At 45.1% G+C, this 17,647-nt stretch overlaps 1 protein-coding gene across 4 annotated transcripts in view; it reads right to left on the reverse strand.

The window, feature by feature from the left end:
* The window catches only part of CIZ1 (CDKN1A interacting zinc finger protein 1), a 1,193,645-nt gene that overhangs the window by 615,716 nt on the left and 560,282 nt on the right, over nucleotides 1-17,647 (reverse strand). For all 4 annotated transcript variants that reach the window (XM_085614087.1, XM_085614089.1, XM_085614086.1 and 1 more), the window contains exon 8: nucleotides 4,366-4,442. In XM_085614087.1, the coding sequence (XP_085470213.1) occupies nucleotides 4,366-4,442 (77 nt within the window). The remainder of the gene's footprint in view (nucleotides 1-4,365; nucleotides 4,443-17,647) is intronic.

Raw genomic sequence — 17,647 nt, forward strand, 5'->3', positions numbered from 1 at the left:
ACTATCTGCAGCGAAGATCAGCCCCCCACACTCCACGAGTCCTACGTTGGGCCCTTCTGCATTTTCCTGCTTGCCGCGTCTGTCCGGTTGCTTGCCCGTTGGCTAGCGGCCTTTGTGACGACACACCTTTGAATTTCCACTGCTGGTTTGGCTCCTCCAGACTGGCTCCTGCTCCTCTGCAAAAGAGAAGCACCCCAGACCTTCCTGGTCGGCACCAGAAGCAAGTCCTCCATTCTTCGTGGGTTCCGCTTGCCAAGGCTTGGTGAGTCCTAGTTCGACTTCGACGCCGCCGACAGCAAGAGCCTTCGTGGGACAGCTCGCCTCCTGGTCCTGGTCGTCCTCGACGTCTCCAGGTACCCGTGGCTGCTGCGACAAGCTTCACCTCTTCACCTGCATCTTCACGACATCGCCTGGCTCCTTCCTGGTTCCACGTGGTCACTGGCTAGTGACCCAGACTCTGTCCCTTCTGCTTGCAGGTATCCTTTCTTCTTGATCCCGGCCTTGGGATCCACCGGACACTCTTCACTGACTGCCTGTCAGCAACTTTCCTTCAGGCATCCATATAAGTCCACGACGAAACCCGACGCAAGTTCACACCTATGCACCCGCAGCTCGTGAGCTAGGTAACTTGGGTACTCCGGTGCTCACAAGGGTATTGACTATCCTAGGGTCTAGTTTCCGAATCTCGACTTTCTAGCTATACCAGCAGTGTCCTAAAACTTCTTATTTCTAACTGCTAGTGATTCTATCGACTTTTACGCTTTACGCTTGAGTGTTTGCACTCTGCACCTGAATCCCGTGGGCCTCCCACTTCCTAACTGTTGGTAGTGTAGTGTAGCCCCAGCGATTCCCTAGGCCTAGTCCTATTCTATTTCCGTGACAGTGGTCCTTATACCACTTCTTTAGTGTATGGTTTACGTGGCCCCTAGGGCCTAACTGTATTACTTACCTGTGTGACTTAATGTATGCTTGAATAAGACTGTGTTGTACTTACCTCTAATCTCATAAAGAGTGCTGAGGGTTTGACTAGAATAAATACACTTTATTTTATATATATATCTGTTGTGGTGTCCTTTCATTTGGTATTCAAGGGATTATATATGGTATAACAGCTGGCTTCACATGCCATTCAGAGTTTGGCCTAAGACTGCTCTTGTCCATGCTACCACTAGGATAGCTGGTCTATAAGGTTGACTTTACAACCAATCACCATAAGGGTTGTTTAGACTGATATAGGGTGTACCGTGGACTAGTGACATCATACATCAGGCCAACTTCTCACAGGCACTACAATGCAAAACCTATGTAATTTACAGCATTGCCATGTTTGAAACATTTTTAGGCTGCATGTATATGTTTTCACATATGCATATATATGTATATATATGTATTTTCTATATGCTCTGGGATCCCGCACATGGGCGGGGATTATTCATAGATTATGACTTTGATGAGTACACCCCTGGATGAGAAAGAAGGTTTAGGTGGTATCTTTAGAAGGTTTAGGTGCTAGCTTTAGAAGGTTTAGGTGGTAGCTTGAGAAGGTTTAGGTGGTAGCTTGAGAAGGTTCAGGTGGTATCTTTAGAAGGTTTAGGTGCTAGCTTTTGAAGGTTTAGGTGGTTGCTTGAGAAGGTTTAGGTGGTAGCTTGAGAAGGTTTAGGTGGTAGCTTGAGAAGGTTTAGGTGATAGCCATTTAAGACACAGAGGAGTCTCACTAAGAGGTTCATTTTAATTCTAGCCACTCAGCCCAGCAGCAAGCTCCCATTCTTCCCCCATAAGCATACACCTTTGTAATAGGCTTCTAATAAAGGCAGTAGATTATGTTAGTAGACATCCTATGCTGAGCTTGTAAGGTAAATATCTAAATATCGAATGGGCATCTTGCTCCATTTTACTTCTTCTTTCTGCGTTGTTTCTTTGCTAGAGCCACCTAGGTATGAAACTTGCACTGCAGACGATTTAGAAATTGACCTTTAACCCCTTCAGCGCTGGGCGAATTCCGCCGCGGTGCTGAAGGGTTCGAGCGCGGGCGGGCTCATGACGGAACGGTTCCGTCATGAGCACAGCTCAACCGTGGCTCATGACGGAACCGTTCCGTCATGAGCATGGAAGGGGTTAAACGTGGGGCGTTAGTAAAATTGTCTAGTTCTCACAGTAAGACTTGGATCGGTGTTTCAGGGTCTGTGAGGAAACACAGAACATCATCTGTAAAGAGTGGAGTTTTATGCTCCAATTTTCCATGTGTTATACCTTTAAAATCATGGCTGTTTCTAGGGGTTAAATAGACAATGCAAAGATCAACAGAGTGAGCGACCACCTTTGTCTCAAGGCCTGTAGTTAGTGATAAGATTGAGGAATATTTGCCATTCATCCCGAGTTTAGCTGAGGGATTCATGCTACTGGTCATTATGCACTTGGACTTTTTCTGACATGTGTTTTAGCAAGAATTCTCTCAAATGCCTTATCTGCATAGAGCGAGAGAAGGACCATTCCTTCTCCCTGCTGTTTGGCAGTTTCAGTCAAATTAATGGCAAGCTTGGTATCGAACTGGCTGTATTGAACTTTGAATACATCACGGCTGTATTGACCTTTGAGCAAGTCAAGAATAAAAGACAACACAAGAACACAAGCATCGACGTGGACTCTCTATTTCTTTGCACCTGATGTATATACGGCACTATCTCTCTAACTTATTGCCTCTCATATCCTTGTAAATGCTATTGTAATTTATGGTCTTTTGGCAGCTGGCCATCTGAGGTGGGCAATACATACACTACTTCTCAGTGACTTGTCTAGGCAGTGCAGTCATCTATAACCCAGCTGCTCTTCTTCTTGTCTTATTCCAAGCTTGGTATTATCAGTAATGTGTCTATTCTTAATAAACCATGACATTCTGCCGAGATGAGAGAAAGCCATACATTCAGTGAGTGTGTAATATGAATGGATGTGAAAATCTTTACATTTTGTATGACCAGGAGGAGGTTGGGTCCTTTTCAACATTTTATATTAAAGATGGGGGATTCTGTTTTGGTTTTTGTTACGACTCCATCATCAAGAATTGGTTGTAGACCAAGGTCAATGGACCGATCATAAAATCTATGTCGTTTTTCTAAAAACATAGAGAGCCCATCTAGCGCAATCGCCTTGATGCTTTCTAGTTTGTATACAACACATTCTTTGCTGCTTAAAAAGTGCCTTCACTCGATTACATGGACAAATGAAGTACAAATAAGGTGATGGGCAGGTGTACATGCTCCAGTGGCACCTGAAAGCTGCATCAGACTCTGACCAGGGCCAATCAAAAGACAATTGGCCCAGCTTACTGTAAACCCAGAAGCTGATATTGTCTCTATTTTGGAGGCCCTGGGAAGTGGACGTGTTTTAAAAAATTTATTTTCACATAGTACATTTTTCAAAGTGAAACTAATTTGGTTGGAGTACATGGCTATAGAGTTATTCCCATTAGCCGTGAGCCCTGATACCTGCTGCTGATCACCCCACCACTTTTAAATGTCACTAGCTGCCACTGCATGTAGTACCGTTTACTAAGGTCCTATATGTAAATTCAATATGCTAATTAGGGTTATGCCAATTGTATCATGTTTTAGAGAGACAGCACTTTAGCAATGGTTAGCAGTGGTAGAGTGTGCAGAGTCCTTAAGCCAACAAAAAATAATTTAGCAAAATAGGAGGGGCCAAGGCAAAAGGTTTGGGGGACCACCACCAAAGGTTGTCAGGTCTAACAATATATAATTATATATTGTAGGACTCTCGTGCATTGGTGGATCATTTCAGTGGTTAGGACAATATATGAAGATCCCCTGGAAGAGAACATAGTCTACCATGGGTTCCCAGCCTGAAGTTCAGAAATATTTAAGAAAGTGAATCAATGAATGATCCAAGGCTGGAGAAAGAAACATTCTTTACATCTGGTGGAGAGTATTTTGTGTGTTCATTATCACCAACTCTTGCTTGGCCATCACACATTGCTTTTTGTGATATATTAGTAGTCCACATGAATGCAACATTACCTTTCATTTTTGAGGTCATTCTAACAAATGTGTTTTACTGGTACTGGGACAATAATAATCAAACACAACAACATGTTTAGTTCTCACTTGCCAAGTTATTGGATATCTTGTATGCACATATGAACAATCCCAGTCTTCTGCTGACATGTGAGTGGTAGACACATGAGTTATTACTAATTACCACCAACAGAGGCTTAACCCACATATGAAATTCAGGCATATATCTTCTTGTAATCCTTAACTGAACATTTATAGCTCCATGATGTTGGAGGAATGGGAGAGGTGGCAGGGAGAGGGGAGGAGGTAGGGAATCACACAACTCTGAATTACCCACCTCAGTCTTGGAATCCATAGAGATGTTCTGTGCATTTGGAATACAGTCAACCTGGCTCTGTTGCAAGCTATCGAGGCCTGGAAACAAAGAACATTATATGAAGCTCACAAGTTCACTACAATATATTATTTTGCCTTGTTATGTTAGGCTTTTTTCACAGTATAGTCGTTGACAATTCCTAGGCAACTGGTGCTGTTGGGAATTACGGCTGTAGACTGCCATCTACAGCCTTGCATTGTCATACCAGAGGCAGCTCTGTAGGGTGCATGGGGCCTTGTGAGCCTCCGCCTTACCCATGATCAACCAGTCACTTTCGATGAAGGGGATGAGGACTGATCTCGCAACCTTCCATTGAACCCATTTGTGTGAGGGCAAACCCAAGTGACGGTGCTAAGGAAAGGGTCATTGGACCTGCAATCTTCCAGCCAGGTCACCATGTATGTTATCGCTTGCTCAGGAATGAAGACATCTTGTGATTTTCCATCTTACCCATGCACATGTCATCACTCTGTGGATAGGGAGTCCCACACTGAACCAACTGATTATCAGGGATACTCTGGATTGCACTGTATGCATCGTGTTGATTTTATTGTCAGATACTTTAGTGTGTGCCTTCCCACACAAATATACTTGTACTCTTGAGCATGTCAGTTTCCCAACCTGCACCTGTCAAGTGAACACTTCTTGGTCCATGTTTACTTTTCTTGTTAGAAGGCAGAGGAGGCAAGTATATGAGGGAGACAGGAAGAAGATGTGATAGGAGGAGAGATGTGCAGGAGGAGTATATGAAGTATAGAAAGAGAGGAATCAAGGAGATGCAGAGGGAATGGAAGCGCCTAGCGGGAGAGGGGAAAGCAAAACAACAGTGAGACACAAAAGCAGGGAGGAAAAAGTAGAGGCCAGAGAGGAGAGAGAAAGAGAAGCAGGGCAGGAGATACAGCATTAGTCACTGATATTTGGAACTGAACGACCTGAGAGTCCAAAGGTTGGGAAGTCCACATGGGTGAACTCTCAGCTTCAAAGAGGAGGACCCCTTTGGAGCAAAAGTATCACACACCAATATATTGACTTAAAAGTTGCTTACCTGTAATCCTATGTCTCTTCTAGGGAAATCCTCATCATAGTCATCAGCACTCAATAGTCCTGCCCATGTGTGGGATCCTGGAGAACCTTTTAATATGATACATAGATAATGCACTAAGTTTATATGATCATGCCCCAATTGAGCTTATTCCACCTGCTTGCTCCCCTCCTGACCTTTTTTCCCTTCCTGACCTTTTTTCCTCAGTCCTTCACTTTACACTTGAGGAAACTAGAGTAGCTATTGCTGCAATTAAACTAGGCAAGGGCCCAGGCCTAGATAGAATTCCCAGCAAGCTACTGCGCCATGACATGTCAGTTTGGGCACCATATGTGAACTGCCTGAGCAATACAACAGCCGCAGGGGCTCCGATCCCCAAGACATGGAAAGGGGGTAATTATCCCTATTTATAAAAAGAGGATAAGCCTTTTGGATATCCAAAAGGTTTATGCGAGGCAGTTGCCAAATAAACTAAATTACTTGATTGAGGATGCAGAGATCTTAATCCCTTTCCAAGCCGGGTTTAGACCCAAAGTCAGCACCACAGATCAAGTCCTGAGGCTGCTCCTTATAATCTGGAAGTATACAAGGCTCAAAGAAGATCATCTGTATATAGCTTTTGTTGACCTCAAAGCAGCCTTTGACTTGGTCCCTCGGGGGTTCCAATGGGAACACTAAAAACCCCAGGGGTTCTTGACAACCTTCTTGGCCAACCAGTAAGAATTCATCAAGATACCTACGCCCAGGTGAGATGGGGGCCCCAGGGGCAACTAACAGACTGAATCCCAATATGGAGAGGGGTGAGACAAGGTGCGTGTTGGCCCCCAAACTTTTTCCCTTATTTGTTATTGTTGCTATTGAGGCACTTCGTTGAGGATATATGGACACCTACAATTTAGAAGGGGATAGTGTTCTTGCTTCATTATTCACTGACATAACCCTCCTAATCTCTCAGACGCCTATGGGATTGCAGCAACTATTGGACAATCTTAATACTTTTGGTGGGGCTAGAGGCCTGGAGATTAACGTCTCCAAAACTAAATTTATGGTAATAAGACCACAAAGATCATTCGAAAACATCCTAGCCCTGGGCAATGAGAATCTGGAACGAGTTTTTAGATTAGAATATTTGGGCATTATGTTCAAAAGCAGGGCCTCGTGGACCCTCAATATTCATAAAAGAAGGGCAGTGCTCCAACACCAGGCCTCAACCAATTTACAAAAAACACTAGGAGACAACTTCAAGAGCCCTATGTCTGGCTTTATAGCTATACATATTAAAGGTTCAATCAGCACCCTTATATGACAATGAAATATGGGGCTACATGAATACAGACCAACACTATCTTAGCAAAAACTAATTTTTTTGCTCGCTTCTCCATATTCCCAAGAGTACTCCCCTAACCTCCATGTTCCTTGATGTGGTACTTAAAAGGGTGGAAGAAATTGCACGGCTAAGGCAGCTTACATATTGGGTGAGGATTTGGACCACGGAGGAGCTTAAGCCATACCGAAATGCTGTAAAGGAATTGCTGTCTATTGACAAAGGCCTGACTTTCCCGTGGCTCGAGCATGTCCTATCCTGGTTTGAAAAATTAGGCCTTAGATCCGTTGGACCCCACATCATTGACTCTTGCCTCAAAGAAACAGTTAAAAACGTGTTATTGGGAGTATATACAAGCTAGTCTCTTCCATACTTCTGGTCATGGGAGACTGACAGATCAATTTTGCTTCTCAAAGACAACTCATCATATGAACTTTTTCTAGAAATTCCTCAAGAGCAATTGGTAAAAACCCTATATCTGAAGTTTCGTTATAACACGCTCGAAAGAGGGTGACTCCCATCCACGTGGAACACTGGCGGGAGCACTGACTATTGATCCCTGTACAATGTGCTCTCTGACAGCTAAGGGAAGTATAAGCCACGCTTTGTTCTTCTGCCCTGCATATAACACGCACAGAAGTAAATGGACCTGCCCACTGTGCAACTATTTAGGCACCAGGGGGCATTAAGGGTGTTGAAGAATGACACTTCTAGCTATACTGTGGCTACTCGAAGTATAAGGAAAGAAAAAGGCCAACAATTCTAGGTCTGATAGAGCTGTTTGATTTGTAAAGCACGCTGGGCTAAACTAAGTGATTAAACAAGGAAAGAATGAATTATTCAGTTGTCCAGAAAACACACAACAGCCCTCGGTGCATCCTTTTAACTTGTAATGAAATTGAGTTTTGTACTCCCTTTTTAGGTACTTACAACTGTCCTGTAGGGAAACTATTTAATCAATTAGTGGGCTCGATTTGAAGCATAGATACAGCACTTTGGCAGTAAATAGATTTCAAGAAATATGTAAAATAACTTTACATTTCCCAGTAAATGAAAAAGGGGCACAGGTTGGCGTTGCAATGTTACTAATTGTCATTTTGCACTTTCTTGGTTGGTTTAGAAAGTTATTTCCAAAATAAAAATTGACTAACCATATATATGGATAGTAACTCCATTTATACTATTCATATATATTGTGTGAGTATGTATATATATATATTACCTACTGGCAGTCGCCAGTAGGTAGTTATAGTTAGGACCTATTTTCCATAGGAAATCCGCAACATTCTATTTGGAATAACGTTGGCGCCGATTGATGAATCTTCGCGAAATTTTCCAAACTTTTGGCCAGCTCCGGTCCGCTCCTATCCTGAAAATGTCACGGTGATTCGTCAAGCGGGAGCCGAGAAAAAAGCGGGGTCCCAAAACGCATTTTCCCCCATGCATTTTCCCATAGGACCTGTTGATGCAGCTACAGGCCGAACTGCTGAACGGAATTACACCAACTTTGGCAAAGAGGTAGTCCTCAGTTCAGACTTGTGCCTTTTGCTTAAATGGTGTAAATCCGTTCAGTAGTTCATGAGAAAATTAAGAGTTAAAAATATAGATATATCTGGGTGGAGCCTAACCACACATCTCATCGTGAGATCTGACTGGCTGTCAGTACTTCATCCAAGAAGTGTTGGCAGCCATCTTGGGACCAATATACATGATCGCACCTCATTAAAAAGCATTGCAGTTAATAGAAGGTTTTAAGACTTTAGTTACATTATAAATAATTTGTTGATGGTACCATACTAATTTTAGGAATTGTGGTGTGTTCTAAGGTGATTTTACCTTGTGAAAAAGCCTTCTGCTGTGATATCATGAATCATGTTTGAGAGAAAACTATTTTCTCATGCTTTTCCCACAGAGGTTTGGAAGGTGATCTATAAGCTAAACTGAGAGCATATTTTCTGTAAATTCACATTATCTTTCTCAGTCATGTGAGAATGAAGTCTGACATTCTCAGTAAAACATGTACATCCAACAAGGGCAGAGACTGTCAGTTGATTCCTTTGTGTTCTACTGCAGCTTCCCAGAGTGTTCTAAAGAACAACTAGAGCGCTAACAGTCCTACTTATGACAAACGTATTGCACACCTGAAGCCATCTTGATTGGAATAAAGTGGTAACTCGTAAAACATTTAATTTAAAAAGGAACAAAATGAGGTGGTTCATTTTGCCATAGAAAGTATGATTAGTGCTGCAGAAAGAAAAATTAGGGCACAGTTTGAGTGACTACTCAAATCCTCTTCTATTTCATTAAATAATTCTGACATGCAGACTGAAACATGCACTTTCAATACCAGCAGCAGACTTCCCTGGTGAGCAGTAGCTTTACTACAGTGATCTAATGAGCAACTAGAGTGCTAACATTCAGAATTTATGGCAAATGTGTGACACATCTGAATGCCTTCTTGATGGAACCAAAGTAAAAAACTGAAAGTATTTCCTACTGAGGAGACTGCAGTAAATGAGGAAATTAGGAAACGTCATAACAAATAAATCTCCCAAGATGGCCACCAGAGACAAAAGAGCCCAAATGTAGCACAAATATCACCCGGATGTAGCCCAAGTATAGCCCAATGACAGAATGTCCCAGAGTGTTCTTAAGAAAAACTAGAGCGCTTACTGTCTTACTTATGACAAAAGTATGGCACACCTGAAGCCATCTTGATTGGAATAAACTGGTAACACTTAAAACATTTAATTTAAAAAGGAACAAAATGAGGGGGTTCATTTTGCCATAGAAATTATGATTAGTGCTGAAGAAAGAAAAATTAGGGCACATTTGAGTGACTTCTCAAATCCTCTTCTATTTCATTAAAAAATTCTGATATGCAGACTGAAACATGCACTTTTAATACCAGCAGCAGACTTCCGTGGTGAGCAGTAGCTTTACTACAGTGATCTAATGAGCAACTAGAGTGCTAACATTCAGAATTTATGGCAAATGTGTGACATATCTGAATACCTTCTTGATGGAATCAAAGTAAAAAACTGAAAGCATTTCCTACTGAGGAGACTGCAGTAAATGAGGAAATTAGGAAACTTCATAACAAATAAATCTCCCAAGATGGCCACCAGAGACAAAAGAGCCCAAATGCAGCACAATTATCACCCAGATGTAACCCAATGACAGAAGTGTGAAAAACACTTATTTTTTGTGTATTTGCAGATTTATATAGTGCAGACTTGTCAGGTATTGGAGTGCTTTACATGAGCATTGGTTACATCACACAAGATCAAATTCATTTTGGTTGTAGACATGGGGAGATTAAGTGATTTGACCAGAATCACAGAATGTTGAGCTGAAGCAGAAACTCCAACCTGGTTCCCCAGTTGCAAAGTCTGCAGCTCTGGAAGTAACACCACATCCTCTCCCCTAAGTGCAACATTTAATCAAGTGGTCAACTAGATAAAAAAAACATAAAGATTACAAATAATTTAAAAGCTCTTTGTCGTTATTTGAAAACTCAGAAAATATGTCCTCATTTTAGTTTTTTAGAGCACTAACCATAATTTTGATGCAAATAATACCCTCTCATATATGTAATTTCTAAAGGAAATGCTCTAGGTATTACAGTTTTGATTACATCAAGATGACGTCAGGCGTTCCACACTTTTGTAATAAATATAGAATGTTAGCAATCTAGTTGTTCATTGGGATACTGTTGAGAGGCAGAGGCCAGGGGCACGGACTCTGAAAATTGAAGGCAGGTAGGAGAGTGCAGAGGCAACAATTTGACCACACTGGGCAGGCAGGAAGTGCAGTGGCAGCACAACAGACTATGGAGGGCAGTGGAAAGGGGGGCAGGGGCAACAAACCAACAATACAGTACTGGCAAGAGAGGCTGTGGCAATATAATAGACCATTGTGGGCAGAAGGAAGAGGCAGTGGTAGTACAACCATACATGCTAACAGACCCGTTTCAGCTAGGAAACGTCCAATGTTTTTAAGCTCAAATGGGCTTTATTTGATCTGTCTCCTGTCTACAATCTCCTCTTTTTCAATGCAACTCAAAGGGGAAAATCAATACCCCAGTTTTTTTCTCCAAAATCTCCCTCTAACCAAGTTCAAAATGTTCGCAAGTATGGTACATTGGATCATGGTAGGCAGGAGGAATTGGGGTAGGGACATGTACTCGGATAACAGAGGACAGGAGGGACATGGAGAGGTGCACTAAACTGACCCTACAGGGCAGGCATCAGGGTTTGCAGCAGCACAGTACACCACACAGGGCATGCGGGACGGGAGTGCAGCAAAATAATCCATAGAAAGCAATAGGGAGGGGACAGGACCATGCACATGGACAACAGAGAACAGAGGGGAAAGAGGCAATGGTAGCTAGCTGACCATAAGGGACAGACAGGAGAGAAAGCTGCAGCATAACAGACCATAAAGGGCAGGAGGGACGGATCAGGGGCATTACAATGGAACAGACAAGCCAGGAGGGAGGGAATAGGGGTCTGCACATGGAAACAGAGGGCTGGGGGCAAGGGGGCAGGGCAGGAGCAGCAAGATGACCATGGTGGTCAGGCAGGAAGGGCACTAGAAACAAGACACACCATGGAGAGCAACTGTGAGACTATGATAGCATACGCACAGACCATGGAGGGAAGGTGGGAGGGGGTCAGGGGCAGCTAGCTGACCACACAGGGAAGGTGGGAGGGGCCATGGCAGCACAGAAGACCATGCATGGCAAGTGGGAGGGTTAGTGGCAGCCCAATGGCTATGATGGGCAAGAAGGAGGGTGCAGGGGCATGCACAAAGGACCATGGAGGATAGAAGGGAGGGTCAGGACCTGGGCACAGACAAGAGAGTTCAGGGGAAGGGGCCTCACAACAGACCGCGCGGGGCAGGCAGGAGGAGCAGTTGCAGCACAACAGACCAGGGAGGGCAGAAGGGTGTGGCAATAAAATGGACCATGGAGGATAGGAGGAAGGGGATAGGGGCATGGCATGTGGACATGTCATGATCACGAGTCCGGACCGACGTGGAGCCGCGAAGACTCGCGAGCCCTGGCTCGAACTACAACTCCCAGGAGCCTCGGAGAAAGCACGCCTCACGCACCAACCGACACGCCCAGAGAGTGGATATAGGTCGAGACGACAGGGGGGGCGTTGCCAAAGATTCCGGATGCATTTCGTTTTCGTTTGGCGGCCCGCGTTATCGCAGCTCCCAGCCTGCAGCTCCTTGACCTTCAGATCCCTCCGTATCCAGGCTCGGCCTGGGACTTCCCAGATCCCAGAACACGCACTCCTCTCCTCAGTCAGCCCCCAGGTGAGGTGAGTGCTAGCGCGACCAGCAACTCGTTACGCCCACGGATTTCCGGGCCAACGTTTCATGGGTGCGCGCTCCTCTGCTCTCCCTGCCTGAGCATCGAGTGGCAGTGCAGGCACCCTCCAGTTATCCCCTTGGAATTCTGGGCGCACTTGGTCCTAGTATCGAGCCTCTCTTCCTCCCCAGACTCTCGGGGCAGAGAGAGACCGCTCGAAACCGAGTACTTATAGGCCAAGACACTATTGGCCTGGAAAACATCCGCATTGGCGCTCCTCGGCCCACGGAGTTCCGGGCTTTGGAGTAGAAGCGCCACCGTCATTCACCCTTCCACCACCCTGCTCCATCCTGCCACGACATGCCCTCGGCCCTGCCTTCCCGTGAATACAACGGGGTGGTGGGTACGTGGTAGGAGGAGGGGAGAGGGAGTCGAGACCTCGGAGCATCAAGCTCAAGACGCATTGAGCTGCCTTTGCTTCCCAACGCTCGCTCGCTCTACCTCAGACTACACCTTACGCCCTGGACCGCCTCCCAGTGGAGATAAACTGGTCCGTGGCCAGAGGCGTTCTCGTTCTGAAAAGACCCGGATTGCGGGAGGGGGAGTCAGGTAAAAGAAGGGGTCAGCCAGGAATTGAGTCCTGGGAAGAAGGAGGGAAGAGGTGAGGTTGCCCCCGGTCTAATCGTCTGCTTGTTTCGTTTCAGGTCTCCTTCCCTGCAGCACCTTCCCGTCCTTCCCTCACCCACCTGTTTCCCGAGTCCGAGTGTACTATACCTATTCCGGACTGGGGACGGATGGGAGGGGGACCCCTGTATAGCATCAGCGTCATCCCGAGGAGAGCACTCAGTGGCGCCCACGACAGGACAGGCAGAGTGGAGGTGGCAGGGACAGGTTACAGTCATCTGACAATGCTAGGCATGTGGGAGGGGAGTGGCAGCTCAACAGAACACTCAGAGTAGATAGGAGTGGCAGGTCCATGGAACATGGTGGGCAAAAAAGATGGGCAAAAAGGATGGAGCAGGGGTATGCACAAAGACATCGGAGGGCAGGGGAAGGAGAATAGGGGCAGCAAGCTAAGCACAGAGGCTAAGCAGGAGGTCAATGACGGGCCATAGAATTGGGCAATGGAGGGCAGGAGGAGTGGACTGGTACATCATGCTAAATGGAGGGCAGTGGCAGCACATCAGACCATGCATGGCAGGAGGGAGGAGGCTAGTCCATGGATTCAGACAACAGAGGATAGGGAGGAGGTGGATGGGGCAGCAAGCTAACTGTTCAGAGAAGGTGGGTATTAGGAACTTTATTGTTTTTAAAATGTGTGTCTGTGCAAACTACTTAAAATATGAACAAGTATGCAGCATAATCTCACTTTTATTCAGGAAGAAGAGGACGTTTGTGACCGTGACTCCGGGCTCACTTGGCAGAAACACCCCCTGACACTCCACCCCTCATCGCAAAATGTAATGCCCGTGAAAAGGGTAGGTGGACGCAGTGTTATTTAGAACATAGTCCTGAGAGCACGATTGAAAATGAAAACTAGATATATGGTATATACTATGCACCAAAAAGTGTGATATAAGATGAACCGGGCGTGAAATATAATATGCAATACATTGTGCGCAATGACAGATTCATTGGAGAGCGCGAGATAGCACAGGCACTAGCGCGTGCTATGCGATATGCGCCTTGGAGTGTAATATGCACAGGGCAGTGTTGTGTAACCTAACTAGTCTCTAAAGTTGTAATATAAAATATGTGCTGGGGAGTGTAACGTTGCATATGCACTGTGACTAAGATATGGATCCCAGATTGTAATATGTATGGCATAGCGCTGTGTGTTATAACATAGGCATCGAGGAAGGCACGTTAGATGGGGCAATATAACCCGTGCGAAGGCAAGTGTGGCATGACATATTCACGGGGTGGTGTTACAGTGCACATGGGCTAGAGAGTGTCATAGCATACGCACTAGCTGGTGGAATACAGCACAGAGGTGTGTGGCACTCGGCGGGCACTGGTGGGTGTAACACAGCATTGGGCTCATCCAGGAGCACGCGGTGACTCAAAAATGAGGTTTGTCTCCTTTCCAGAGAGTAAAATAAAAAGTATTACACATCCGGCGGTGGATGTGTGTTTTATTAATCGTGAGGGGGGTTTCTTGCATAGTTTGGTCGAATTTTTGTCGAATCCCCTTTGAATGTTTTGGTGTGCGTGTGTATTAAATGTGCCCGTCAATAGCTACCCATGTTTGTATAAATAAACGACAAGGGTGTCTACTTGGAGAATACCCACCGGAGGGGGCGGCGGGATTAGGCACGGTAGGGCGTCAGACACGTCAGAGCTTCACTAGCGGTGTAAATACATTCCACGTTGATTCATTGCATGCATAGTCGCCTTTTAATGAATGTCACGCAAATCGTCATGGTGATAGGTACATACGGTTTGTCCAGAATGTCCTAGGTGTTTCTATAAATATATTTTTGTTAAAAATAATAAAAAACAAAGGCCGGCCCCGGGGGATAGGGTCCCCGGGGCCATAAGTGGCCTGAGGTGGGGGGCAACGCAGCCCCCCTCCTAAAGAATTAAAAAAAAAAGGCCATGACCCGGGGGTTGGGGTCCCCAGGGCCGATTAAGGCCTTGGGAGGGGGGCCACGTGGCCCCCCTTCCAATAAAAAATTTTTCAACAAAAAAAATTAGGGCGCAGGCCCTGGGGGATGGGGTCCCCAGGGCCAAAAAATTTGAAAAAGAAGGGGGGCCACACAGCCCTCCTTCTTAAAAAAATTAAATAAATAAAAGACGGGCATCGCGCCGGAGGCCACGCCCCCTCCTTGCAGCACTCTGCAAACGTGCCCCCTGGCCAGTTGTAAGTTGGGAAATTAATTACCCTTCAATACTGAGGGTCCCTGAGGGCCAACTAGCCCAACAGGTATCTCCAGTATGCGCCAGGGAGCTGCGTTGCAGACAGGTGTTCTGAGGCCACACCCCTTTTTACACCTCTATGCAATGCAGCTCTGTGGCGCTTACTGGAGGTACCTAGTGGGCTAGTTTGACCCCAGGTACCCTTAGGATTCAAGGAGACTTAATCTCTCAACTTAGAACGGCCACAGGGCGAGTTTACACAGTGGTGAAGGGAGGGGGCGGGGCCTGAGGTGACGTGTGCAAACACGCCCTGTGGCGCGTTTTAAGTTGGGGAAATAATTCCCTTTCAATCCTGAGGGACCATGGGGGCCAACTAGCCCACCAGGTGCTTCCAGTAAGCGCCACTGCTCTGCGTTGCAGAGAGGTGGTGCTGGCCGTGCCCCTTTTTACACCGCTCTGCAATGGCGCTTACTGGACGTACCCAGTGGGCTAGTTGGACCCTAGGGACCCTCAGGATTCAAATGAACTTAATCTCCCAACTAAAAATGGCCACAGGGCATGTTTACAGAGTGGTGAAGGGAGGGGACGGAGCCTGAGTTAACGTGTGCAAACACGCCCTGTGGCGCGTTTTAAGTTGGGGAAATAATTCCCCTTCAATCCTGAGGGACCCTGGGGGCCAACTAGCCCACCAGGTGCTTCCAGTAAGCGCCACTGCGCTGCATTGCAGAGAGGTGGTCTAGGCCGTGCCCCTTTTTACATCTCTCTGCAACGCAGCTCTGTGGCGCTTACTGGAGGTACCTAGTGGTCTAGTTGGACCCTAGGGACTCGCAGGATTCAAGGGGACTTAATCTCCCAACTTAAAACGGCCACAGGGCATGTTTACACAGTGGGGAAGGGAGGGGAAGGGGCCTGAGGTGACGTATGCAAACACGCCCTGTGGCGCGTTTTAAGAAGTAGTTTTAATCCCCTGCCCTATAATATACTAGGGGCTTACAGAGGAGGTCATGCTAATCACAGGGGGACCCCAACGCATAGTGTTCCCTAGTGTATGTAGGTATTTTCACTGTATTCTGAGTGTCTTTTAACATAGCACTGGCTCTAGGACTGGTTAGTCAGACTCAGTTACCACCAGTATCCGTCTGAAAAAGTTGAGGGTACAGGATGATTTTGCAACAAGGCTTCTTTCTGCTCTTCTGTTTGTTCTTTCTGCACGTTATCCTTCTTCCTGCACTTTTCTTCGTCTTTGAAGACTTCTGTTGCTTCTTTCTGCTTTTCTTTTTCTTCTTTCTGTGCGTTTTTTCTTCTTTCTTCACATGTCCTATCTCTGTAGGCATAGTTATAAATTAGCATTTAAAAAAACCTTTGAAATTCACTGAAAAACCATAGGTTTCAGGCACGTTATAGTTAGGAATTGGCATTTAAAAAACCTTAGAAATTCACTGAAGAAACCATAGGTTTCAGCGGCGTTATAGTTAGCTGGACTTTTCACTCGTACAAAATCATTGAAATTCCCTCGTTATAGTTAGTTCAGCTAACTATAACTCGCGCGCCCGCAATGCACTGCTGATGACGCCACATATTATATCACTCATGACATGGTCAGTGACATCACTCATGACATCACTGATGACATCACTGATGACATCATCCTTGTGATAGAGTGGCAGACCTCCTCTCCCCTTAATATAACCTTTGATACTCACATTCAAAAATAGAAACTAAAATTTTCAAAACAATGGACATGCCAATACCAGTTACAACAACCTATTCAGTAATTCTATGATCCACATACACATCCACCAACAGTCCCATACAGTCACTCATACATGTACTCACTCATCATATGTACTCATACACCTATACATCCTGTTACACAACGCCACTCATCCATAGAGTTACTCACACACATAGTCACTCATGCTAATAAAGAATCAAACATCCATTTACTTGCATATACAGTTATACACACACCACCACACTAACTTCTACAGAAACTTACACATACTTAGTCTTTTAAACAATCACTTATAGAAACACATACTTATTCATACAGGAACTCATCCAATCTCTCACTCTCACATATACTCACTTATATACACCAATAGTCACATATACTAGTTTAAAACATATGTAGTTACTCATAAAGACACTATTGATATAGTCATTCACTTACTAACACACCCATGCACACACTCATCCACCCATACAGTCCTGCACACATGCTGTCTTCAACACATACAAACAGTGAGTCACTCATTCATGCACCTCTGCACTACGTAATACCCCCCACCGAACCATACAGACACTCATACTGACTCAAAACACCAACTAATAACCTATATAGACACTCATGTAGCTACTCACCAACCCATGCAGCCACTTATACACAAAGTGAGAGACGGATACAGATATTTACATATTTAAACATTACTCACTAAGCCATGTATTCACTAAGATACACTTAATCAGTCAGTTATACAATCAATTTTTCAAAAACAAATCATCCATTTAGACACTTATATACCCATTTATTCTTCCATCGACCTTGAGATATACATATATAAAACATATGTAATTTTCAGAAAAACACATTCACTGGATGATGTCATCAGTGATGTCATTTGAGATGTCATCAGTGATGTCACTGACCATGTCATAAGTGGTGTAATATGTGACGTCATCAGCAGTGCATTGCGGG

Source organism: Triturus cristatus, chromosome 1_2 (genome assembly GCF_964204655.1).
Source record: "Triturus cristatus chromosome 1_2, aTriCri1.1, whole genome shotgun sequence".
NCBI lineage: Eukaryota > Metazoa > Chordata > Amphibia > Caudata > Salamandridae > Triturus > Triturus cristatus.